Source organism: Oncorhynchus nerka, linkage group LG2 (assembly GCF_034236695.1).
Source record: "Oncorhynchus nerka isolate Pitt River linkage group LG2, Oner_Uvic_2.0, whole genome shotgun sequence".
Classification (NCBI taxonomy): domain Eukaryota; kingdom Metazoa; phylum Chordata; class Actinopteri; order Salmoniformes; family Salmonidae; genus Oncorhynchus; species Oncorhynchus nerka.
This window is the reverse complement of record NC_088397.1, coordinates 28928455-28955384: the sequence shown is the minus strand read 5'-3', so window position 1 is coordinate 28955384 and position 26930 is coordinate 28928455. Positions and strand designations below refer to the sequence as shown.

Here is a 26930-nt window from a genome sequence, read left to right as displayed (position 1 = left end):
GACTTTGTGAGGAAGAGGCGGAAATATAGTTTGCACACAATTGTTCCCCCCGGTCACATATCACAGAGACGCACATTTTGTTGTCAAAAGATTTTCCACGTTGTTAGCTAGCTCGAGCATGAATGTGGCTTCGGAGACAGATCGTATCTTTATTGAACTCAGTAACTAAAAGGCAGTATGGTTGGAAAGATAAAGCGGGTCCGTGAAAAGCTTCATCAGGCTGCGGTTAAACTTGACAGTCCACCATCCGGTGGCGCAAGATCCACATATTTAGAAAAGGCACCGATTCCAAGTGGTTCATTCATCTTCGATGTAAACAAAACAAACAATGCACAGTTGCACATAAAGAAAGATGAAAACGCGAAGGTATTTGATCAACACATCATTTAACGTTCGCTTTCCAACTGCGTCTCTTCTAGATGGTTTAGCTAACGTTGGAGCTAAAACTATTGTTAGAACAGTTAACGTTAGCTAGCTAACAGTTATCTATTTCACTAGCTAGCTAGTTGTCAGCTAGCTAGGATCATAATGTATACATACATGTTCATGGGATCAACCTAGCTGACTATAGAGAAATGACTTTGAAGTGTGTTTTTTTCCTCTCCAATATATTTATGTTGGGTGTCAATGTGGATGTTCTCTTCCAACAGACCCCACTGAGTTCCTTTCCAAGTGGAATCTTTGCTGGCACACAAATCAGCCCTGAAGCCCTCGTGCAAACTCTGAAGTTTGAAGAACCATCCAATGACACTGTTACACCTGCACAGAAAGGTAAAGACACTTTGATTGTCAAACCAAATATTTAGCTACTTAATCAGTGGAAATCTGCACGAGAGTACTTCTCTGTGTGTCTCAACAACGAACCGTATTCTACCTTCAAGTACATGCATTTAATTTTCGTGACGTTTTAGCTCCCCCAAACGTCCAGGAGACATTGTTTATTTCCAGCAACATCAGCCAGGCACATAGTATTTTTCTGAACACAATATGTTATTCTCTTCTACCACAAGAGGGCAGAAAATACAAAGGAATCACTCGACGGCAAGTGACTTGTGATGTGACGATGGCAACAGCTCAGTCTATGCAGTATATTGCTTAGCGATGGCAACAGCTTAGTCTATGCAGTATATTGCTTAGCGATGGCAACAGCTCAGTCTATGCAGTATATTGCTTAGCGATGGCAACAGCTCAGTCTATGCAGTATATTGCTTAGCGATGGCAACAGCTCAGTCTATGCATTATATTGCTTAGCGATGGCAACAGCTCAGTCTATGCAGTATATTGCTTAGCGATGGCAACAGCTCAGTCTATGCAGTATATTGCTTAGCATTGGTATAACATTTGTAATGAAGAAAAGTAAGTAGGATGTTAACCTATAGATAAGAAACGATGCGCCCGCCAACCTCTTCCCTCTTGAGACCTAGGCTCTTTTTGAATAAGCTCAAGCCCAATGTAAGTCAGTCAGAGCAGCTACTCCAGCTGCAGTGGCAGAGCTGCAGCAAGAAGCCCGTCTTCCTTGTTAGACAACAGAGGACTGGTTCTATTTATAGCCGCTCTGCAGCATAAATAGTTAATGCACGAAATCAAGGTTCTGTTCAGTCGCCTGCATCAGTGTTCCTCCCTGACTAGATGAGTCGTGGCACCACTGACGGACACAGAGGAGGCTGGTGCTGCAGGGTGTAGTTCTCTTGGTCGGGTACCTCGCTGCGGCCCCATGGGAAAGCATCAGGTGTTCCTGTCCCTTGTGTATTACAGTGTAGCAGTGATTATGTCGATACACAGCGTGTAGTAGTCTGCCCTGACTCTTTGTCAGAAAGACTGTCAGAGAGCTGTGTTGAGTGTCACTTTTACTGTTTGTCTTTCTCATCAAGGTTGTTCCAATGTCTTGTTGTCTCTTGCTTGATTAGGCTTTTGTCTGTAGTGCATGGTGGGAGGGGTGTTCAGGGGTGCCCGGTCCCTGGCTGGCTGGCTCGATCTCTGGAGATGGTGTCTGGCTGTTCCCTGTAGCTAGTGAGCAAGGATTTAAATAGCTTCCGTTTCTGCATTCTGCTGTTTCTTTCCTCTTCTTGCTCTCTTACTCGCTTGCAGACGCACACACACTGCTAACGAGTACTCAGTCTTCAGCCTTTTCTTGCGTCAAAACTAACAGGGTGTGTTAATACGTTGGATGTGTGTGGTCTAATAACGACAGGTATATTTAGCTATGTCTATTGATTAGGCTAACTAATTAAAGCAAGTGATTTCCTGGCTGATGACAAGTGTATGAGATAATACATTTAAAAAAGGACAGGGCAATGAGATGCAGTATTCCATCTGTTGCCATGGTGAAATGTTTGTCAGCGTGCTCTTGTTTTCCCAAAACAGTGTCTGTATATTGGCCTCTTTGTGAAATGGTAACTAGGTTCTGGAAAGCAAAATCTAATTTGACACTACATTAGTGGGAAAAGAAAATTGAGGCGATATAAGTAAGGGTTTATTAAGAATGCTGCTTTTCATTCCTGTCCACGGAAATGGTATGAATTGGATTCTTTCCCATCTCATCTAAGCAGACAGACATTGAGAACGGAAGGCTCTTCTAGCTGTGAAAGCTGCTGTGATAAAGCACTGCCTCCTTCTACACATTAACAATGAGGGAACGGAAGGGGCGCCGGCGTTATAGAGAGCAATTATTTTAGCCTACAGCTTATCACGACAACGTGACAGCGTTTAGCTGAAGTGTTAATAGGGGTTTTTCACCTGAAGGATCCCAAATTCTCTTTCACTGACTCTACTACATTAATATTACATTTATTTTGGTTCTTCTTCGCGATCACCCTGTCCTCAGCAGTGTCTCTCTGCCCACAGGGATTAAAGCCCCTCTGGTTTCTGTTTGGGCATCTGTCCAGCTAGCCACTCTACTTTGCTATGCTGTTAATTATAAAATACTCTGTTCTCTCTGCCGGAGCAGAAAGAAGCAAGCAAATGCTGTGTGTGTCATGTCTTTTCATCCGTTGCCTGTTGTAGGTCCCCCTGGGGGCTTGTATCTGAACAGATATAAACTCTTATCTGCCACTTTTAATTCGATTGATTTAATTAGTATTATTATGCACACTTACTGTTGGTGCTTGGCATATTTGTTGGCACTTTGTGTGTGCATGTTTTGTGCATGCCTTTTTCCTAGTTAAATAAAGGTTAGATTTAAAAAAAACATTTCCCATCCTGACTTTGTCTCTGCAGTTGATTTTCTTTTAGGCCTATTCAATTGCCTTAGTTCATAGTCTTCACCAGGGCTCTACGCTGACATTAAAAAAAAATTTTTTTTACAAGGAGCATGTGTACACCTAAGTTAAACCATTTAGGAGCACAATTCAAAATATTTAAGGTAACAAGCTGTTTTCTTTGTAGTAATGGTGCAAGCATGAATCTGCCAGGACGCCAGGTCGCACAGCAAAATATTTAGGCTCATATGCGAGTAAAACGGTCGCACTGTAGAGCCCTGTTCACTTCTATGTATTCTGTGCTACGTGCGTCTTGAACATAACAAATCAAATCAAATTTTATTTGTCACATACACATGGTTAGCAGATGTTAATGCGAGTGTAGCGAAATGCTTGTGCTTCTAGTTCCGGCAATGCAGTGATAACCAACAAGTAATCTAACTAACAATTCCAAAACTACTGTCTTATACACAGTAGAATTGTTAGTTAGATTACTTGTTGGTTATCACTGCATTGCCGGAACTAGAAGCACAAGCATTTCGCTACACTCGCATTAACATCTAGATCATCGACTGCATCCTTATGTCACTAGCCACTTTAACTATGCCACTTTGTTTACTTTGTCTACATACTCATCTCATATGTATATACTGTACACGATACCATCTACTGTATGCTGCTCTGTACCATCACTCATTCATATATCCTTATGTACATATTCCTTATCCCCTTACACTGTGTATAAGACAGTAGTTTTGGAATTGTTAGTTAGATTACTTGTTGGTTATCACTGCATTGCCGGAACTAGAAGCACAAGCATTTCGCTACACTCGCATTAACATCTGCTAACCATGTGTATGTGACAAATAAAATTTGATTTGATTTTGAACAATCTCTGTTTCAAAGAGCAGAACTCCTTGCTGCCATACCACGGCGTGATGTTAAAAGCGATGACTGCGGCAGTTGATCATTCAGTGACCACCTCTGTTTTGACAAAGAGCCCTCTTTGCACTTTTAATAGGGGATATCAGTATCTGAGCCGGGACCCGGTGAAACCACCTCTTTATCTTGTTGTCAGCGCCCCAAAGGCACTACCCCTCCTCTCCTCCACCTACCAGAGAGCTGCCTGTCAATTAAGCCAGAGAAAAGGTGGAAAGCAGAGAGGCTAAGCGGGGGCAAACCCAAGCAGGAAAGGAAATATGGAATTCTCCCAATCACTCACAATAAAGCCTAATCAAGTTTCACATTTTTGTCACGTGCACTAGTACAGTGAAATGCCTTTCTTGCGATCTCATCGGTGCTATCTATTTCACTGTGTGCTGAGAACCCAATCCTCTCTGGGGGAACAGGGAGGACCAGGGAGGTGGTAAGTAAGGCTCTCTTACCCCACCACAAATGGCCCCAGGTCGGGTCGGGCTTCACCCATCAGCAGTTCAGGACCAGGGCTGTCAGGGACGGGGATGCAGCAGTAGTAGCGATGCCTATCTGGCCCCTGTACCTCTGCTGCTACAGCAGGACAACACATTTGTTGTCGACACTGCGGTGGCAGATTAAAGATTGGACCAGGCAGGAAGGAACCGGTGTGTGTGTTGCTGCTGGAAGAGTTGTATCTGAGCCTGGGCTGAAGATGCACGTAGAAATTAAAAGAGAGCGATGAAAATACTTTCGCTTGGTTTGATAGTTAATTTTTACGCCACCATGTTTTGGCTTGAGATAAACTCTGTGATATTGAAGCAGTTTCCGATATAAGGTTAGAGATTTTCGGCAAGGATTTATTAGTTGCAGTGATATACCCCGGGGGTTAAGAATGACCCTGATTTGTGATGTGGGGGTGGGGGCTGGGTCTTGTCCTGACTCATCAATCGCCATGGCAGCAACAGCAGTGTGGGTGGCTGGGAATTGGTGAGGTCATCCTGTCAGCGAGAAGGGAGTCAGTAACTTCAGTAGATCTAGGTTGTGGTTGGGTGTGGCCCAGTTGGTAGAGTATGGCGCTTGGACCACCAATTATCGTTGGTTCCATTCCCGCTGAGGCCTCCCATATGGAAAATATATGCAAACCTGACTGTAAGTCACTGGATAAAAACATCTGCTAAATGGCATATATACAGTATACGAGGTTAGTTGGAGTCAGTGTCACACTCTGTCTTTCGTAGTAGTGATGGGGGGGGGAAAAATCGATAGTTACATATCGCATGTGTATATTATTTTGGATGATATTGTATCGATACTTTGACTCGAAAGTATCAATTTATGAAAACTATTTTGCTAGGTAGAGTTACCCACATGAAAAAATACTATAGTATACTATGGTATAAATTAGAGGTCGACCGATTATGATTTTTCAATGCCGATACCGATTATTGGAGGACCAAAAAAGCCGATACCCATTAATCGGGCGATTTAAAAAAAAATGTGTATTTGTAATAATGACAATTACAACAATACTGAATGAACACTTATTTTAACTTAATATAATACATCAATAAAATCAATTTAGCCTCAAGTAGATAATGAAACATTTTTAATTTGGTTTAAATAATGCAAAAACAAGTGTTTGGAGAAGAAAGTAAAAATGCAATATGTGCTATGTAAGAAAGCTAACGTTTCAGTTCCTTGCTCAGAACATGAGAACATATGAAAGCTGGTGGTTCCTTTTAACATGAGTCTTCAATATTCCCAGGTAAGAAGTTTTAGGTTGTAGTTATTATAGGACTATTTCCCTCTATACCATTTGCATTTCATTAACCTTTGACTATTGGATGTTCTTATAGGCACTTTAGTATTGCCAGTGTAACAGTATAGCTTCCGTCCCTCTCCTCGCTCTTCCCTGGGCTCGAACCAGCAACACAACGACAACAGCCACCACATCGAAGCAGCGTTACCCATGCAGAGCAAGGGGAACAACCACTCCAAGGCTTAGAGTGAGTGAAGTTTGAAACGCTATTAGCGCGCACTAACTAGCCAGCCATTTGACTTCGGGTTACACCAGCCTCATCTCGGGAGTTAATAGGTTTGAAGTCATAAACAGCGCAATGCTTGACGCACAACGAAGAGCTGCTGGCAAAACGCACAAAAGTGCTGTTTGAATGAATGTTTACGCGCCTGCTTCTGCCTACCACCGCTCAGTCAGATACTTAGATACTTGTATGCTCAGTCAGATTATATGCAACACAGGACACGCTAGATAATATCTAGTAATATCATCAACCATGTGTAGTTAACTAGTGATTATGATTGATTGTTTTTTATAAGATAAGTTTAATGCTAGCTAGCAACTTACCTTGGCTTACTGCATTTGCGTAACAGGCAGTCTCCTTGTGGAGTGCAACGAGAGAGGGGCAGGTCGTTATTGAGTTGGACTAGTTAACTGTAAGGTTGCAAGATTGGGTCCCCGAGCTGACAAGGTGAAAATCTGTCTTTCTGCCCCTGAACAAGGCAGTTAACCCACCGTTCCTAGCCCGTCATTGAAAATAAGAATGTGTTCTTAACTGACTTGCCTAGTTAAAGGTATATTAAAAAAACATTTATTTTTATTTTTTTAAATCGGCAAATCGGCCGAATAAAAAATAAATGTTCCATTATTTATTTGAGGCTAAATTGATTTTATTGATGTATTATATTAAGTTAGAATAAGTGTTCATTCAGTATTGTTGTAATTGTCATTATTACAAATACATTTTTAAAAATCGGCCGATTAATCGGTAGCAGCTTTTTTGGTCCTCCAATAATCGGTATCGGTGTTGAAAAATCATAATCGGTCGACCTCTACTTTCAACCTTGTAGCTAGGGCAGCAGGAGGACAGCAGGACAGAGTGGAAAGCAGCAGCACACTCACCCAGCATGAGCACTTTTAACCATGTTAGCTGGAGCATAACTCCGATATGGAGGACATTACCTCAATGTAGATTATTTGTCAAAGTGAATCATTCACAATACTTTTGTGAAAGGTATTATTGGGACAGTCCATACCAGTGTTGGGGTTCATTTCAATACGCTGAAACCACAATTCAAATTTTTCCCAGTGCATTTCAATGAAAAAAAAATTGTGTTCTGAATTTGCTTTACTTTTTGGAAATTGACCCCAACCCTGGTCCCATACCATAATGGATGTTTGCATAAGGAGAGAAGCTGTAGGATGTTTTTAATAGCAGTGGATAGGCGAGGAGGAGGCAGGGGAATGACAAACAAACACTATGAATTCTCTCACTTGTGACTTACTCCCACTGTCCCACACTGACAGTTTCATTGCCGCAGAATGATATTAGCTACGACCACACAACCCGGACATCCCTGCCAGCTCCCCCTGCCAACCGCGCTGCCCACTCCTCTCCTTCAGTTCTTTTCCCTTCCTGCTATCGTTAGTGGAGAGTCCTTCCCCAACAAATGTAGGCTGAAGAATTGATATGCCTCTACAGCGTGGGCACTGTATATTGTATTATCATAACATGATTGGAAATAGCTCTTTCCTGCCTTTCCTCCTCACTTTTGTTGATAAGTCAAATCCATTTCTAACACATTACAGTACCTATTGAAATACATTCTACAAGGCAGCTAGATTCAGAGATGGACTGGCACAGTACATATGATTTAATAGTTTCACCCTCTGAGAGTGGGGTCATGGCCAGTAACATAGTAGCTACACTCAACCCAGTACAGTGATTAGGACCCCAATGGCCAATTGCAGCACACTCGCACATTCCCATGTGTTTTTAATGTCTTTCAGTTGTACCAAATATCTGTTTTTTGAAATGCAACGTGAGAACTGTGTTTTCAAAGCTTACGTTTCAACTGGAAGTACCTTAAAGCTAGAATCCTTAATTGCTACTTCCATTTTTGGACTTGATATAATTAATGACATACCCCGTTGAAGAATATAACTTATGCATGCCTCGTGAGCTTGGTTCAACGATCATACCCCAAAAATATAAGCTTGTTTACTCCGATGTTTGTAAAGAGTGCAAATGTAAACAAACACTGGATTGCCTGAAAACATGGTTAAAACAAACCAAGAAAAATGATCATGGATGGTCCGGGCCTTGCATCCCTAGCTCAGTCTATGAATTTGAGAGTGGTCACATTTCTCCAGGCCCATCCCTCAGCGTTTTACAAAAAACAGAGGCGGGGTGCAACCCATGTCACTGCCTCGTACCACCTGTCCGTAGGCTATATACAACATTTAACAGAAGCTCATCTGCGTCGTTAAATGAGATGCTATTGATCGGGGAGGTGAAGGGAGTGGTGCCCCATTAAACAACATCTCCAGGCTCTCAGTCTCTGCTCTGCACAATGCTGTAACCTCAAGCTGCCATTCAATGATTGGACGTTTCTAATTGAACACTGATGATCGATACGACATCTACAATGTCATGGTAATGATGACGACGTGATTCATCTGAAAAGGTCTGGATGAATAGACCTAGTTATTGATCCATCGTCGTGGTTATTGTCATTGGCAGACGAAAACAACATCTATCAAAACGAAACGGATCTCCTTTGTTCAGTTTGACAGGAATCACATGTTGTCGCTGAATAGGCAACCACAAAAGTGCTGTACGAACCTCTTAAAATTAGATCCCAGGGTACAATGTCGCCTTTTCGGAGATGATGCATTGTGGCACTGTGTGTTGACATAAGGAACACGAGAGTAAGAAAGGTCTCTACTAGAGATGTTGCGGCGTGTAGCATTTGGGTCCCATTGAGTTTCACTTTACCGATCTCTCAGACATGTCAGTCAAGGACTGCGGCGTTGCTAATTACAAAGCCAATTCCATCAGTAGGCTCTATTAGCTATATACAGTTGAAGTCGGAAGTTTACATACACCTTAGCCAAATACATTTAAACTCAGTTTTTCCACAATTCCTGATATTTAATCCTAGTACAAATTCCCTTATTTTAAGAATGTGAAATTTCAGAAAAGTAGTAGAGACAATTCTTTTTTACATCTTTTATTTATTTCATCACATCCCCAGTGGGTCAGAAGTTTACATACACTCAATTAGTATTTGGTAGCATTGCCTTTAAATTGTTTAACTTGGGTCAAATGTTTCGGGTAGCCTTCCACAAGCTTCCCACAATAAGTTGGGTGAATTTTGTCCCATTCCTCCTGACAGAGCTGGTGTAACTGAGTCAGGTTTCTAGGCCTCCTTGCTCACACACACTTTTTCAGTTCTGCCCACAGATTCTCTATAGGATTGAGGTCAACGCTTTGTGATGGCCACTCCTATACCTTGATTTTGTTTTCCTTAAGTCATTTTGCCGCAACTTTGGAAGTATGCTTGGGTTCATTGTCCATTTGGAATACCCATTTGTGACCAAGCTTTAACTGATGTCTTGAGATGTTGCTTCAATATATCCACTTAATTTTCCTTTCCTCATGATGCCATCTATTTTGTGTGCACCAGTCCCTCCTACAGCAAAGCACCCCCACAACATGATGCTGCCACCCCTGTGCTTCACGGTTGGGATAGTGTTCTTCGGCTTGCAAGCCTCCCCCTTTTTCCTCCAAACATAACGATGGTCATTATGGCCAAACATTTCTATTTTTGTTTCATCAGACCAGAGGACATTTCTTCAAAAAGTACAATCTTTGTCCCCATGTGCAGTTGCAAACCGTAGTCTGGCTTTTTTATGGTGGTTTTAGAGCAGTGGCTTCTTCCTTGCTGAGCGACCTTTCAGGTTATGTCGATATGACTCGTTTTACTGTGGATATAGATACTTTTGTACCTGTTTCCTCCAGCATCTTCACAAGGTCCTTTGCTGTTGTTCTGGGATTGATTTGCACATTTCGCACCAAATCACGTTCATCTCTAGGAGACAGAACGCATCTCCTTCCTGAGTGGTATGACGGCTGCGTGGTCCCATGGTGTTTATATTTGCGTACTCTTGTTTGTACAGATGAACGTGGTACCTTCAGGCGTTTGTAAATTGCTCCCAAGGATGAACCAGACTTGTGGAGCTCTACCATTTTTTTCTGAGGTCTTGGCTGATTTCTTTAGATTTTCCTACGATGTCAAGCAAAGAGGCACTGAGTTTGAAGGTAGTCCTTGAAATGCATCCACAGGTACACCTCCAATTGACTCAAATGATGTCAATTAGCCTATCAGAAGCTTCTAAAGCCATGACATCATTGTCTGGAATTTTCCAGGCTTTTTAAAGGCACAGTCAACTTAGTGTATGTAAAGTTATGACCCACTTGAATTGTGATTTAAGTGAAATAATCTGTCTGCAAACAATTGTTGGAAAAATGATTTGCGTCCTGCACAAAGTAGATGTTCTATTCAACTTGCCACATCTACCGTTTGTTAACACGATATTTGTAGAGTGGTTGAAAAACGAGTTTTAACGACTCCAACCTAAGTGTATGTGAACTTCCGACTTCAACTCTATAGGGCCAGGCTGCAACACGGACACTTCATTTTCCCAAAGTCATGGAGCAAGCGCATCGATCCTGTTTCTCTCTCTTTCGTCAACAGAGCGTGAAATCACAGGGATGGATTAAAAAAAGAAAAAAGAAAAAAAGCACACCACAAAATACTGTCACCTGCCCTGTCAGATATCAAGGTCATGTTTTGTGTTCAAAACAATTCAACCGCTGTACTGTAGTTTTAAATGAGTGATTTGCTTTTCTTTACCAACTCCATCTCATTTTCTCTCTTTCAAATGTGTACGTTTTCCACTAGACACTCCAGTGATATGGTAGACAGTGACCATATGCGTACTGCCCAGCATCTGTTCTTTGTCATTGCGCTACAGGAAGCAACTGTCTGTGTGATAACCTCTGCTCTTATCGCCCAGTGTCAGTGATAGTGCTTTCTTTGTCAGGAAGGGCAGAGATGGGAACAAATGCTCACACACACACACACACTACTGGGGCTACCCTAAGCACAGGGGGCCCTCAACTTGCTTGTCCCAATTACTGAAAACATTCCATCCCAGGATGTTTTTCTAAAGAGGTGGAAATAGATATAGTAGGTAGTGTTTTCTGTTCTCAACCCCCCTCCCGATCTCTCCCGTTCTCCATGCCTTTGAACCAGGAAAGTATCTCTCCCTGACATTCTCCATGCCTTTGAACCAGGAAAGACATGCTACTGGGGAAATGTCCTCTCAAATCTGTTATTATAATTCTATTCAACTGTGAATGATTTATTTTGCAATGGGAACATTTTTACTGGTTCCATTCATCTTGTGGAAAAAGACCTGGCACATTTCAATTTCCGAAGCATTTAAAAAGAGTCGCCACTCTTCCTTTATCGTTGATGAATTGCTTTGAATGTTGGTGAATTGATTTGAATGTTGGTGAATTGATTTGAATGTTGGTGAATTGATTTGAATGTTGGTGAATTGAATTGAATGTTGGTGAATTGAATTGGCTTTGAATGATATTTTCTATTGTTGATGATGACCTCTTCACATACATTGTGGGTACCCTCATGGGTATGTTTTCTCTTACTGAATGTGGGAAGTATCAGTGTAACATTGTGGATGCTCACTCACTCTATCTGTTCCCAGCTCCGGAGGAGAAGAAGCAGCAGACGAAGAAAGAGAAGATGAAGGAGAGGCGAGACAGGTGGCTTAACAGTGAGTATTATCATAACGTAACATAGATCTGACTCGTACTGTTTCTCCTATTTGACTGGTCTGTGACCCACTGACACCTTTTCCTTGTCAGCAGGAGTAAGGCACCCTCAAAGAGTTACACACAATCGGGAACTTTATTGGCAGGAACGTATGTGACTAATGTGGTTCTGTACAAAGAGAGATGATGAATGAATATACTGTCTATAATAGACATATCATGATAATGAATGGTTAAGCAGATACAAGAGTAATAATAATATGGGCCGAATAGTGGTACTCACTTCTGCCCACACACCATCACACATGTTCACGTGAAGAGAGACTGAATAGGCTCTGAGCAGGCAAGAGGACTGTGTCCGGTTCCCTAGCAACCACCAGACGCTAGCAACCAGTGGCCTGGTCATAAAGGTCAATAGGAGATTGGGGAGCCAGTTCATGACCCCTTGATCTCTGGCACTGTTTGGGGCCTGGGTGGAGTGAGCTTCATTAAGTGATAAGACTCACAGGCAGGGGACTCCGTAACAGATCAAATGTTATTTGTCACATGCTTCGTAAACAACGGGTGTAGACTAACAGTGAAATGCCTACTTATGGGCCCTTCCCAACAATGCAAAATAGAAATAGCGTAAGAAATTGAAATAAAATAGCACAAGGAAAAAAAATAAAAATAACAACTCAAAGAATAAATACACAATGAGTAACAATAACATGGCTATATACACAGGGTACCAGTACAGAGTCGATGTGTAGGGGTACGAGGTCATTGAGGTAGATATGTACATATAGGTAGGGATAAAGTGACTAGGTAACAGGATAGATAATAAACAGCAACAGCAGCTTATGTGCTGAGTCAAGAGGTTTGTGCAAAAAGGGTCAATGCAGATATTCCGGGTAGCAACTGGTAAACTATTTAACTAATGATTTAGCCGTCTTATAGCTTGGGGGGGTGTAGACTGTTCAGGGTACTTTTTGTTCCAGACATGGTGCATCGGTTCCGTTTGCTGTGGAGAACAGTCTGTGACTTGGGTGGCTGGAGTCTTTGACAGTTTCAACCTTCACGTTTTTGTCTTACGACACTCCTTAATCCTGACATTGGGGCTCTCTCCCAAAAGAGTTTACATTTATCAAATGTAGGATTATGCCTTTTTGTGTTCAACAATCAAATGTTTGAAAGGCAAGATATAGATGCCTTCAGGACATAACAGCATTAGGTCGGTGCGATGAGGAGCTCCATCCCCATTGATCTCTACTGAGAACCCGAGGTCTCTGCGCTGCGCCAGCCCGCGACAGAGCTAGCTGTGTCGATGTATTTACAACCCCTTTTTAAAGCTACAGTCTGGCATTTGTTAGCCAGCAAATCAGCAGCCCTCTGAAATGACCATTGAACAGATTCCCAGATCCCAGATTGCGCTTTTACCACCACCACCTACTTTTCTAGAATTGTGATCACTTAGTAACCCAATATGCTGATCCAATCAATTCTCTGTGTAACACAAGATGTCTCCTCTGTGCATATCATTAGGCTCTAATGATTCTTTTGACTCGGTCTGAAATTAGAGACAGGCTGCGAGCCTCAGACCTCTGCAGTTTTCGGAAATTAACCAGGAGAAAGAGAGAAAGAAAAAAATTGGATAATTGCTTTTCCGACGTAGACCAACTGTATTCCAGGAAGAGGCAGGGCTGTCTATATCTGCAGCATGGGGGTCCTCTGTATCTGTACTGATGAGGATGTGCAAAATATGTGTTGACGAATAAGGGTTATTATTCCGACTGTATATTCCACAGAGGTGATTTAATGCCCCATGTGTTCCTTCATTTAGCCTAAATAAGAGACGGAAGTGGCAATTCAATCAAGTATCTAGCTACAGGTCTACACAATCTGGAAATAGCCTAAGGATTAGCCTAAATGACATGAACGGCAAATAATTTTTCAGCAGACATTTTAATACCTTCAACACGTCCTGTCTATGATCTGGTCGTATCCACCAAAGTCAGAATTGATACTTAAAGCCATAAAGTTTAATGACCCTCAATTTTCACCTGTTCACGAACTGTACGTCTGTACCGATGACATCTGGTTTGAATATTCCTCCCTTGCTCTGATCACAGTATTTGTTCAAGTCTGTGGTGATGTCGGATTTAGTGTTTTGCCGCTGATATGGTCACAGTCAAATTACATGGGCAAGTCTGCACATAAGAAACCGTACGGCTCATAGTCATCATAACTCATGGATGGGATCAACACCACTCTATGATGAAAGCCAAAAGGCCCAAACCACAATGCTTTTAACCATATGTTTTCAATCTCAAGAGAAAGAGATTGTCCTCACACTTTTGTATACACAAATAGTGTATGTGGACACCCCTTCAAATTAGTGGATTTGGCTATTTCAGCCAAACCTGTTGCTGACCGGTGTATAAAATCGAGCACACAGCCATGCAATCTCCATAGACAAACATTGGCAGTAGAATGGCCTTACTGAAGAGCTCAGTGACTTTCAACTTGGCACCGTCATAGGATGCCACCTTTCCAACAAGTCAGTTCATCTAAATTTCTGCCTTGCTAGAACTGCCCCGGTCAACTGTAAATGCTGTTCTTGTGAAGTGGAAACATCTGGGAGCAACAAGTTCCAAACTGCCTCTAGAAGCGACATCCGCACAATAACTTTTCATCGGGAGGTTCATAAACTGGGTTTCCATCCGAGCAGCCGCATACAAGCCTGCGCAATGCCAAGCGTCGCCTGGAGTGGTGTAGTGCTCGCTACCATTGGACTCTGGAGCAGTAGAAACGCGTTCTCTTGAGTGATGAATCACGCTTCACAATCTGCCAGTCCGACGGACGAATCTAGGTTTGGCGGATACCAGGAGAATGCTAACTCTGACTGCGAGCCAGGCCTAATTGTCCAACCTCAGTGCCCGACCTCTCTAATGCTCTTGTGATAAATGGTCCCCACAGCAATGTTCCAACATCTAGCGGAAAGCCTTCCCAGAAGACTGGAGGCTGTTTATAGCAGCAATGAGGGACCAACCCCATATTAATGCCCATGATTTTGGAATGAGATGTTTGACGAATAGGTGTCCACATACTTTTGCTCATGTAGTGTATAAATGCCACTCTACAAAGGGTTATAGGTCATCTTGGTAAGGCTTGTTGTGGAGGCACATCTTTGACATACAGTAAGTCTCTGCTGCTTGTGCCATGATGGAAACATTGTAACCTTCCTGATCCATCAAAAAAGAAAAGCGTCAATACAGGAATAAGATTGAATCCTACTACACCGGCTCTGATGCTTGTCGGATGTGGCAGTGCTTGAAAACTATTATGGACTACAAAGGGAAACCCAGACGCAAGCTGCCCAGTGACGCGAGCCTACCAGACGAGCTAAATGCCTTTTTATGCTCACTTCGAGATAAGCAACACTGAAGCATGCATGAGAGCACCAGCTGTTCTGGATGACTGTGTGATATCGCTCTCAGTAGCTGATGTGAGCAAGACCTTTAAACAGGTCAGGATTCAGATGGATTACCAGGACGTGTACTCAAAGCATGCGGGGACTAACTGGCATGTGTCTTCACTGACATTTTCAACCTCTTCCTGACTATGTAATACCTATGTGTTTCAAGCAGACCACCATTGTCCTAGTGCCCAAAGAGGCGAAGGTAACCTGTCTAAATGATTACCGCCCCATACCACTCGCGTCGGGAGCCACGAAGTGCTTTGAAAGGCTGGTCATGGCTCCCATCAACAGCATTCTCCCAGACACCCTAGACCCACTCAAATTCAAAGACCGCCCCAACAGATGACGATGAAACAGGCTATAGGGAGGAGGTCAGAGAACTAGCAGTGTGGTGTCAGGACAACAACCTCTCCCTCAATGTGAGCAAGACAAAGGAGCTGATCGTGGACTACAGGAAAAAGGGTATCCAACTGGCCCCCATTAACATCAACGGGGCTGTAGTGGAGCGGGTCGAGAGTTTCAAGTTCCTTGGTGTCCTCATCGCCAACAAACTAGCATGGTCCAAACACACCAAGACAGTCGTGAAGAGGACGCGCCAATACCTTTTCCCCCTGCAGGAGACTGAAAGGATTTGGCATGGGTCCCCAAATCCTCAAAATGTTCTACAGCTGCACCATCGAGAGCATCCTGACCTGTTGCATCACCACCTGGAATGGCATCTGACCGACCATAAGGCGCTACAGAGGGTAGTGAGTACGGCCCAGTACATCACTGGGGCCAAGCTTCCTGTCATCCAGGACCTATATAATAGGCGGTGCCAGAGGAAAGACCATAAAATTGTCAGAGACTCCAGTCACCCAAGTCAAAGACTGTTTTCTCTGTTACCACACGGCAAGCGGCACCAGAGCGCCAAGTCTAGAACCAAAAGGCTCCTCAACAGCTCTACCCCCAAGCCATAAGACTGCTGAACAATGAATCAAATGGCCACCGGACTATTACATTGACCCCCCCCTATTTCTTTTACACACTGCTGCTACTCACGGTTTATTATCTATGCATAGTCACTTCACCCCTACCTACATGTAAAAGACCTTAACTAACCTGTACCCCCGCACACTGACTCGGTACAGATACCCACTGTTTATAGCCTCATTATTGTGTTACTTTTTATCATTTTAAAATATTTTTTAACTTTAGTATATTTTTACTTTAGTAAATATTTTGTTAACTATTCTTGAACTGCACTGTTGGTTAAGGGCTTGTAAGTAAGCATTTCACGGTAAGGTCTACACTTGTTGTATTTGGCGCATGTGGCAATTAAAGTTTGATTTGATTGAAATGCTTTTTTTGTGTGATATTTAGAGATCAGCTCCATCAAGCTGGCCAAGGAGCAACAAGTGGCCCAGGCTAAGAGGGCAGCCATGCCCGTTGTGGGTGACATGAGGCCGCTGGCAGACGCCCTGCCAGAACTCTGCCAGCTCATCCCCTCCACCACCAAGACCTCCAGAAAGGCCTCCAGAAAGAACCGTGTGTAAGTACATATCCCTGGGGAACAACCCCAACAATGCTATGATTTCACACCATCCTCTTTTTCCTCACACCCACTGACTGTTCTTACAGCTGTTGGTTTGTCTAGCAGAGCCTTGTTTCATCCATGAACAGGGTCATCTTTTTCTTTACCACCATGTCATGTCATAGGTTACATTTATGTCACTCTTGTCTCCTCACCCTGTCCAACCCTTTGTCTGCCTTTTGTCAAGTTGAGTTCATCCAAGTGAATTTCAATCCTCTGTTTTTAGGTCTTTCTTAGCATTTTTGTCACAGGAATACATGAGCTCATAATGTCCCAGTGTTTGGTTGGTCTCAGGGGCCCCTGGTAGCAGGGGCCAGCCCAGCAGCAGTGCTTCAGGACGCTGTCACTGGGTTTAATGAGCCATGTTACAGGACTGACCTGGATGGACATTCCCATCTATTTTCCACACAGTACATTATGACAGAACCAGAGTGCCACATCACACAATACTCCCCTACCTCTACAGTATGGCCTTCCGCACAGAGTTAGCCAGGCTTTAGTAAGTCATTTTGAGGCGTAGAGGACGGATGTGGCAGGGTTGCAATAATAAGGGAGCAATTGACTTCCGTTCAAAACAGAGGAAGAAGGAAGAGGACTGGGGTGTATTCATTAGCCGGATTCCATTGCAAAAATGTTGGTCTTTCACAAAACCTTTCTATTAGACAAATGCAGGTAGGTCCCTCCCCGTTTCATTCCCTGTGGTTCCTAGAGTAAACGGTAAACACACCAAACGTTTTGCAATGGAATTCGACTAATGAATACACCAGTGGTGAGATTATGCCGTAAAATGCACTAAATAAGAGGGGATGAAGTCTCCTCCAACGGCAATCCTGCAAGTGAATGAAGTCTGATCTCGTTCTGAGGACATTTCAATTGTGCATTATACCATTCCTCTTTGGTTTCTGGATGCTTCCAGGGTTATTTATTGCAGTCAAATTCAGCTCGGGAAAGCCTCAGTGGAGCTTGTTTATTGTAATGGGCAGTTTTTCAATCAGTCATAAATGTCTGTATGACTTAATGCCTTTGAGCCAATGCCTTGCTTTTTAATTTTTTTTAATGTGCTACAGCTCTCTCTCTCTTTCCCTTTCTCTCTCTCTCGCTCATTCCTGTCTGTTTCTATCTGTGTCCCTCTCCCTCTCTCTTCAGCTTAAAGATAAAGTAAGACAAGATGGGGGCTCAGCGGAGCACACACAGGCCTACCTCCTAATTGTAACTATCAGACTCAAAACAAAAAGCAATGCACCATATAGGTTGTATAAAAAGGCCCTTTATACTGTTCCAATACATGCAATTAGCCTCGTGGCTCTTGCAAAGCCTTCCATCAGAGTCCATGGAGACACGGTTGCTAGGCAGTGGCGAGGTTAGCTCCCTTCTCACAAGTGAATTTTCCCAGGAGTCCGAAGTAGCAGGCGCTATAGAGAAGATCGAGAACAAGTCTCGGAGAAAGGTTATTTTCTGGTGAAAGGCAGTCTTTTGATGAAGACCAGGAGATGGATGTGGCGAATTGCTTTTGAACCCGTTTTTGACATGCCCGTTGTATATTCATACAAGGAAGTCACGTAAGGCTTAATACTGTTCTGTCAGGCTGACATATGGACGTATTTGAAGTGTGAAACAGGGATCCTAACATAAGCCAAAGGCCAGAGATGTCAGCAGTGACTATAAGTGTGTGTGTGAAGTGTGAACAAGACCGGCTTATGACCGCCAGCTGTGTGACACTGGAATTCCTCCCTGACTGAAGTTATAATTTTGGAATTCTCCATAGAGTAGATCAAACGGGACCAGGCAGATCATGTTAAAGGAATGGAACGTTTGTTCTTTTTCCATTCCGATGATTTTTGACTTGATGTCAGATACATTTTCCTTCAATTCCACCTTTTATCAAAAACCATCAAATGTCTTTGTTATCTTTTTAAAATTATTTTTAATGGAATAAGGAATTATGGAATAAGGGTACCTGAACTTTCACCCCCAGAGGACGGTTGTTCTTCTTGACACTGACCGACACCTCTAGAAGAAGATGGGGGTTGTGTGGTTCCTTATACAACTCAACCATTGTAAGAGTGCAGACGGCGCCTATATTACATGCTGGCCTACCTATGACAACTTAGACCCTCTTGCCCTGTATGTGGTAGGTAGAATATTTGTTAGGAACAATGTGTGTGTGTAGTGGGGTCTGAAATTATTGACACCCTTGATAAAGATGAGTAAAAATGACTGTATAAAATACATAATTAGATGTATTCACATTTTTTATATATGAATACAATTGCTCAGAGAAAGGGATTTTTGTTTAACAAGTAAGGTGCCTCCTGAGTGGCACAGCGGTCTAAGGCACTGCATCGCATTGCTTGAGGTGTCATTACAGACTCTGGTTTGATCCCAGGCTGTGTCACAACCAGCCGTGACCGGGAGTCCCATGGCCTGGCTCGCCGCGCTCTAGCGACTCTTTGGCGGCCGGGCATCTGCAGGCTGACTTTGGTCGTCAGTTGGATGGTGTTTCCTCCAACACATTGGTGCAGTTGGTTTTCCGGGTTAAGCGGGCGGGTGTTGAGTGCGGTTTGGCGGGTCATGTTTCAGAGAACGCATGACTCGACCTTCGCCTCTCCCGAGTCCGTTGGGGAGTTGCAGTGATAAGAGAAGATCGTAATTGAAATTGGGGTAAAAAAAATATCCTCTTTTTTTCTCCAGAAGGTAGGGGTCAAAATGATTGACACTCCTTTTTTCAATAACCCACCTTCTGAAGATAACGGCACTGAGCCTTTTTCTAAAATATTTTAGGAGTTGGACACATTGGGAGGGATCTTTGACCATTCCTCCATACAGAATCCTTCCAGATCCTTGATATTATAACGTGTGCGCTGGGAGTCGGGAAGCAAGTTCAGGGAGTGAATATATTTAATGAATAAACGAAACACGAACAACGCACAGACATAAAACAGAAACAAGGACACATGGGGAAGGAACCCAAGGGAGTGACATGTATAAACTCCGCAAAAAATTTGAACGTCCCCTTTTCAGGACCCTGTCTTTCAAAGATAATTAGTAAAAATCCAGAAATCTTCGTTGTAAAGGATTTAAACACTGTTTCCCATGCTTGTTCAATGAATCATAAACAATTGATGAACATGCACCCGTGGAACAGTCGTTAAGACACTAACAGCTTACAGACGGTAGGCAAGTAAGGTCACAGACCATAGTTATGAAAACTAAAAAGGCCTTTCTACTAACTCTGAATAACACCAGAAGAAAGCTGCCCAGGGTTCCTGCTCATCTGCGTGAACGTGCCTTAGGCATGCTGCAAGGAGACATGAGGACTGCAGATGTGGCCAGGGTAATAAATTGCAATGTCCGTACTGTGAGACGACGAAGACAGTGCTACAGGACGGAAAGCCGATCGTCCTCGCAGTGGCAGACCACGTGGAACAACACCTGCACAGGATCGGTACATCTGAACATCACACCTGCAGGACAGGTACAGGATGGCAACAATAACTGCCCGAGTTACACCAGGAACGCACAATCCCTCAATCAGTGCTCAGACTGTCCGCAATAGACTGAGAGAGGTTGGACTGAGGGATTGTAAGCCTGTTGTAAGGCAGGTCCTCACCAGGGAGAGTCACGGTTTTGACGAGTCGCAGTTTTACATTTACATTTACATTTAAGTCATTTAGCAGACGCTCTTATCCAGAGCGACTTACAAATTGGTGCATTCACCTTATGACCTCCAGTGGAACAGTAGTGCATCTAAATCTTTTCAGGGGGAGGGGGGGTGAGAGGGATTACTTTATCCTATCCTAGGTATTCCTTAAAGAGGTGGGGTTTTGTCTTACCAGGTGCGATGGTCGGATTCGCGTTTATCGTCGAAGGAATGAGTGTTACACCGAGGCCTGTACTCTGGAGCGGGATCGATTTGGAGGTGAAGGGTCCGTCATGGTCTGGGGCGTTGTGTCATAGCATCATCGGTCGCATAATGTCATTGCAGGCAATCTCAACGCTGTGCATTACAGGGAAGACATCCTCCTCCCTCATGTGGTACCCTTACTGCTTTTCCTGACATGACCCTCCAGCATGACAATGCCACCAGCCATACTGTTCGTTCTGTGCTTAATTTCCTGCAAGATAGGAATGTCAGTGTTCTGCCATGGAAAGCGAAGTGACCGGATCTCAATCCCATTGAGCACGTCTGGGACCTGTTGGATCGGAGGGTGAGGGCTAGGGTCATTTTCCCCCCAGAAATGTCCGGGAACTTTGCAGGTGCCTTGGTGGAAGAGTGGGGCAACCTCTCACAGCAAGAACTGGACAATCTGGTGCAGTCCATGAGGAGGAGATGCACTGCAGTACTTATTGCAGCTGGTGGCCACACCAGATACTGACTGTTACTTTTGATTTAGACCCCCCTGGTCAGAGACACATTATTCCATTTCTGTTAGTCAAATGTCTGTGGGACCTGTTCAGTTTGTCTCAGTTGTTGAATCTTGTTATTTTCATACAAATATTTACATATGTTAAGTTTGCTGAAAATAAATGCAGTTGACAGTGAGAGGACGTTTAATTTTTTTGCTGAGTTTATAGGGCAGGTAATCAAGGAGGTGATGGAGTCCCGGTGAGTATTGACACACAGGTGCGTGTAACGATGGTGACAGGTGTGCGCCATAACGAGCGGCCTGGTGTCCTAGAGACCGGAGAGGGAGCACACGTGGCAGATATCCTTTGTTTGCGCTTATGGACTGCCCTCTTCAATTCAAACCACAAGATTTCAGTGGGTGTCAAGTCTGGAGACTGAGATGGCCTTTGCAAAATGTTGATTTTTGTGGTCAATTAATAATTTCTTTGTGGTTTTTGACATGCTTGGTTATTGTCTTGCTGGAAGATCCACTTGCAGCCAATTTTCAAGCTCCTGGCAGCGGCAACCAGGTTTTTGGTTAAAAATGTCCTGGTACTGGGTAAAGGGCATGACGCAGCTGGCCAGTGGAAGCAAAATAGCCCATAACATCAAAGATCCACCACCATATTTTACAGTAGGTATGGGGTTATTTTCTGCTCAAATCAAATTTTATTTGTCACATGCACATGGTTAGCAGATGTTAATGCGAGTGTAGCGAAATGCTTGTGCTTCTAGTTCCGACAATGTAGTAATAACCAACGAGTAATCTAACCTAACAATTCCAAAACTACTACCTTATACACACAAGTGTAAAGGGATAAAGAATATGTACATAAAGATATATGAATGAGTGATGGTACAGAACGGCATAGGCAAGATACAGTAGATGGTATCGAGTACAGTATATACATATGAGATGAGTAATGTAGGGTATGTAAACAAAGTGGCATAGTTTAAAGTGGCTAGTGATACATGTATTACATAAAGATGCAGTAGATGATATAGAGTACAGTATATACATATGAGATGAGTAATGTAGGCTATGTAAACATTATATTTTGTAGCATTGTTTAAAGTGGCTAGTGATATATTTTTCCGTCAATTTCCATTATTAAAGTGGCTTGAGTTGAGTCAGTGTGTTGGCAGCAGTCACTCAATGTTAGTGGTGGCTGTTTAACAGTCTGAAAAACAGCTTCTATCTCAAGGCCATCAGTCTCTCGGTCCCTGCTTTGATGCACCTGTACTGACCTCGCCTTCAGGATGATACCGGGGTGAACAGGCAGTGGCTCGGGTGGTTGTTGTCCTTGATGATCTTTATGGCCTTCCTGTGACATCGGGTGGTGTAGGTGTCCTGGAGGGCAGGTAGTTTGCCTCCGGTGATGCGTTGTGCAGACCTCACTACCCTCTGGAGAGCCTTGCGGTTGTGGGCGGAGCCATTGCCGTACCAGGCGGTGATACAGCCCGACAGGATGCTCTCGATTGTGCATCTGTAGAAGTTTGTGAGTGCTTTCTCATTGAGTGCATGTGCATGTGAATGCTTTCTCATGTGTTCTCATTTCGAAGCCAAACCTACCACGGGTGTGTGTGGCCCAAGAGCTATATTTTCATGTCATCCAGCAAATGAAACACCTAGAGTTTGCTAAACGGCATTGGCACTTGGATTTGAACCAATGATTTGGTCAGATGACATGACAATCAAGCTCTTTGGCCACGCACACGAGGGGTGGGTTTGAAATGAGAACGCATGAGCAGAAAAGAGCCCCATACCAACTGTATAATATACTGGTGGATCTTTGATATGATCTATTTTCTTCCACTGGTCTTGGGGTATTATTTGTTAGACAAAATCTATTTCTCTGTGCAATTGCATTAGTATAAATTAATATAATTCCCTTTTTTTTTTTAGCATACAATATAGATCAGCATTTGAATTATTTACCTCACCTTGCGAGCAAAACTTTTTAGCGGCCTCCCTCGTGACGCCGAAGAGAGAAAAAAATGTATGTTTTAAGTTTCCTGCAATTCTACACATTTTGTCATAGGTTGGATGCAAATGTTTGCGGTTTTTAATATCATAACTGATTATGAATGGATCCCAACCCGGTCGGTAATTCGACCATGCTTACTACAAGTTTAAATAGCTGGCCACTAGACTAATTGACCAATCACATTTTTTGGGGCTGACATGGGCTAGTTGAGTGACTGATGCACAACCAACTTTTGAAATTGCACCTTGTGTATTCTATTCTAACTCTCAACAATAAGTTGATATCGCCACTGAGTTTTTTTGTTTGTTGTTTTAATTGTTCCGCAGGCCTACAAAAAGGGGGTACGGCCCGTGGGCCGCCAGTTGCCAATGCCTTCAGGCATTATTGACTAACTAGCTCTTCAGCCAACACATTGTCTCTTCAGTTGCCAATGATATCAAGTTCTCAGTTGTGTTCCATCTGTGTTATTATGAGAAGAGTTGATATTTATGATGATAATATTTGATTAATTCCCGCGTTGAACTCTTGTAGCTGTCCTGTCCTGGATGGACCTTTTAGACTAGACTGTGTGTTTACTGTAGCTCCACAAGGCTGTTTTCACCTTTGACCTTTGGCTTCCCCACTGCCTCCAACCTAGCTGCAGTTCCCATGACCTCTTTTGCTGAAAAACACATTTATTTGGATTGAAATAGTTTTAATTCGCAAGCAAGTCCGTGTCTACCCCTTTTCACTCTTGTCTGTCAAACGTGTCACAACTCGCAAGAGCATATGTTTTGTCCCGTCGTGCCCTTATGTCTTTGCTGATGTGTTTGGTAAACTCAACATCCATTTTGCCATAGAAACAAGGTTTTTCTGTACATCACAACTTGGCATGGTCAACTGTTGGACAAGGCCAGAATGGATCATTGGTGAATCAGCTCAGTTGGCCTGCCTCCATCTCTGTCTGTTATTAGTAAATTAAGTACTCGTCTGTCTGGCCCCAGTCCTAAATAACTAAACACATACAGGAAAGTCCTAACTATGGCACTGCCTGGAACCATCGCACATGGATAGCACATTGTGGTCCTAACTACCATTTAAAAAATATATATATACACTGCTCAAAAAAATAAAGGGAACACTTAAACAACACAATGTAACTCCAAGTCAATCACACTTCTGTGAAATCAAACTGTCCACTTAGGAAGCAACACTGATTGACAATAAATGTCACATGCTGTTGTGCAAATGGAATAGACAACAGGTGGAAATTATAGGTAATTAGCAAGACCCCAATAAAGGAGTGGTTCTGCAGGTGGGGACTACAGACAACTAATCAGTTCCTATGCTTCCTGGCTGATGTTTTGGTCACTTTTGAATGCTGGCGGTGCTTTCACTCTAGTGGTAGCATGAGACGGAGTCTACAACCCATTCAAGTGGCTCAGGTAGTGCAGCTCATCCAGGATGGGACATCAATGTGAGCTGTGGCAAGAAGGTTTGCTGTGTCTGACAGTGTAGTGTCCAGCGCATGGAGGCGCTACCAGGAGACAGGCCAGTACATCAGGAGACGTGGAGGAGGCCGTAGGAGGGCAACAACCCAGCAACAGGACCGCTACTTCCGCCTTTGTGCAAGGAGGAGCCGGAGGAGCACTGCCAGAGCGTGGCAAAATGACCTCCAGCAGGCCTCAAATGTGCATGTCTGCTCAAACGGTCAGAAACAGACTCCATGAGGGTGGTATGAGGGCCCGAAGTCCACAGGTGGGGGTTGTGCTTACAGCCCAACACCGTGCAGGACGTTTGGCATTTGCCAGAGAACACCAAGATTGGCAAATTCGCCACTGGCGCCCTGTGCTCTTCACAGATGAAAGCAGGTTCACACTGAGCACATGTGACAGACGTGACAGCGTCTGGAGACGCCGTGGAAAATGTTCTGCTACCTGCAACATCAGTCTGGGTCAGTCGTGCTCGCCAGAGGTAGCCTGACTGCCATTAGGTACCGAGATGAGATCCTCAGACCCCTTGTGAGACCATATGCTGGTGCGGTTGGCCCTGGGTTCCTCCTAATGCAAGACAATGCTAGACCTCATGTGGCTGGAGGGTGTCAGCAGTTCATGCAAGAGGAAAGCATTGATGCTATGGACTGGCCCGCCCGTTCCCCAGACCTGAATCCAATTGAGCACATCTGGGACATCATGTCTCGCTCCATCCACCAAAACAAGTCAAAATGAGGCTCAGTAGTGTGTGTGGCCTCCACGTGCCTGTATGACCTCCCTACAATGCAACGCCACGTTGCACCACAGACTGTCCAGGAGTTGGCGGATGCTTTAGTCCAGGTCTGGGAGGAGATCCTCAGGAGACCAGCCGCCACCTCATCAGGAGCATGCCCAGGCATTGTAGGGAGGTCATACAGGCACGTGGAGGCCACACACACTACTGAGCCTCATTTTGACTTGTTTTAAGGACATTACATCAAAGTTGGATCAGCCTGTAGTGTGGTTTTCCACTTTAATTTTGAGTGTGACTCCAAATCCAGACCTCCATGGGTTGATAAATTTGATTTCCATTGATCATTTTTGTGTGATTTTTGTTGTCAGCACATTCAGCTATGTAAAGAAAAAAGTCATTAATAAGAATATTTCATTCATTCAGATCTAGGATGTGTTATTTTAGTGTTCCCTTTATTTTTTTGAGCAGTGTATATTTGTACTTTTTTTTTTACCATAATCAATCACTTTTTGACCATCTTTGTCATTTTGTCTTTCCCTCTCAGGCCAGTGAAGAAGAAGCCGGAACCAACAGACTTCAGCCTAATGAAGCCAGCACAAAAACGCAAACTCCTGTAAGACCTCACATTGACCTGTACACGACCATGGCCAAACCACCACTGATGATCACATGTCTAACTTGTTTTTCTCCATGAGAAAATGACATGAAGCTTAAATGTAAATGTTGTCCTGCTGATTATCAGCGCAACCAAGATAATAAACTGCCCATCTGCTGTTTATCTTTTACCATTATTAAGTCTCTTTATTTTATATTTGGTTATTACCATACGACCTACGTGTTTTGTTTTGATCTCAGGGAGAGTGAGACCAGTCGGTTTAGTGAAGCTGTGAAGAACCTGGCACACAGCAAGACTAACCCTCTGGCAGCTATTGGTGAGCATCTGAGGAAGAGACTGAAGCAGGAAGAGGAGCAGGGGCCTAGCTAACGTGTTCGACTGGAGGCGCCATTTGGATCTGCAGTAGAGCAGAGACAGGGGGTCGTGTTTGAGATCGACTACGCTGCAGTCGGGCAACTGCAGACTGACTGACTGATCTAGAAATAACCTTGCATCCTATATAACTACTTAATATTATTTGTCGATCAGTCATAAATTGATGCTTTCAAACACGGCTATGGCACAAGAAAGACCCTGCCTTTTATTTAAGGGTGATGCCTGCATCCCTGTGCTCAATCTACCAAATCTGCCAAAATCAATGGGCTCTTTTTGATTGAAGTGGTTTTGGTCATTGTGCACTATACCAGTAAAACATCAGAGGACTTACAGGTTGTCTGAGTAACGGCAAAGTTCACAACGCCTAATTAGATCATGCCCCCAGTTCTATAGAAGTTGAAAATGAATAGTTACGTTTGTGGATGAGGGAAAAACAAACTGATGTTGTCAATGTTAAGAATAGATCTGTCATCAAAACGTCTCCTTTCAATTTGCGTACAGTGTCTCTTCCACGTTTTCTTTTTAAGCAATATTAAAAATGCAATACAGTACA

General features: G+C 43.4%; 1 protein-coding gene across 1 annotated transcript; it reads left to right on the top strand.

Annotated features, from left to right (window-relative positions):
- Nucleotides 1–54: 54 nt before the first annotated feature.
- Nucleotides 55–26930, top strand: LOC115133928 (ribosome biogenesis protein SLX9 homolog). Its single transcript, XM_029667370.2, has 6 exons — nucleotides 55–366; nucleotides 651–771; nucleotides 11707–11775; nucleotides 16596–16764; nucleotides 25931–25999; nucleotides 26242–26930. The coding sequence occupies exons 1-6, from the start codon at nucleotides 178–180 to the stop codon at nucleotides 26369–26371; spliced, it is 747 nt and encodes a 248-aa protein (XP_029523230.1). The 5' UTR covers nucleotides 55–177; the 3' UTR covers nucleotides 26372–26930.

Excerpts from the sequence above, each read along its gene's own strand:
- LOC115133928 (XM_029667370.2), top strand. The coding sequence starts at position 178 with ATGGTTGGAAAGATAAAGCGGGTCCGTGAAAAGCTTCATCAGGCTGCG. Across the intron at positions 367-650 it reads AGAAAGATGAAAACGCGAAG|ACCCCACTGAGTTCCTTTCC; the intron begins GTATTTGATCAA and ends CTCTTCCAACAG. Across the intron at positions 16,765-25,930 it reads GCCTCCAGAAAGAACCGTGT|GCCAGTGAAGAAGAAGCCGG; the intron begins GTAAGTACATAT and ends TTTCCCTCTCAG.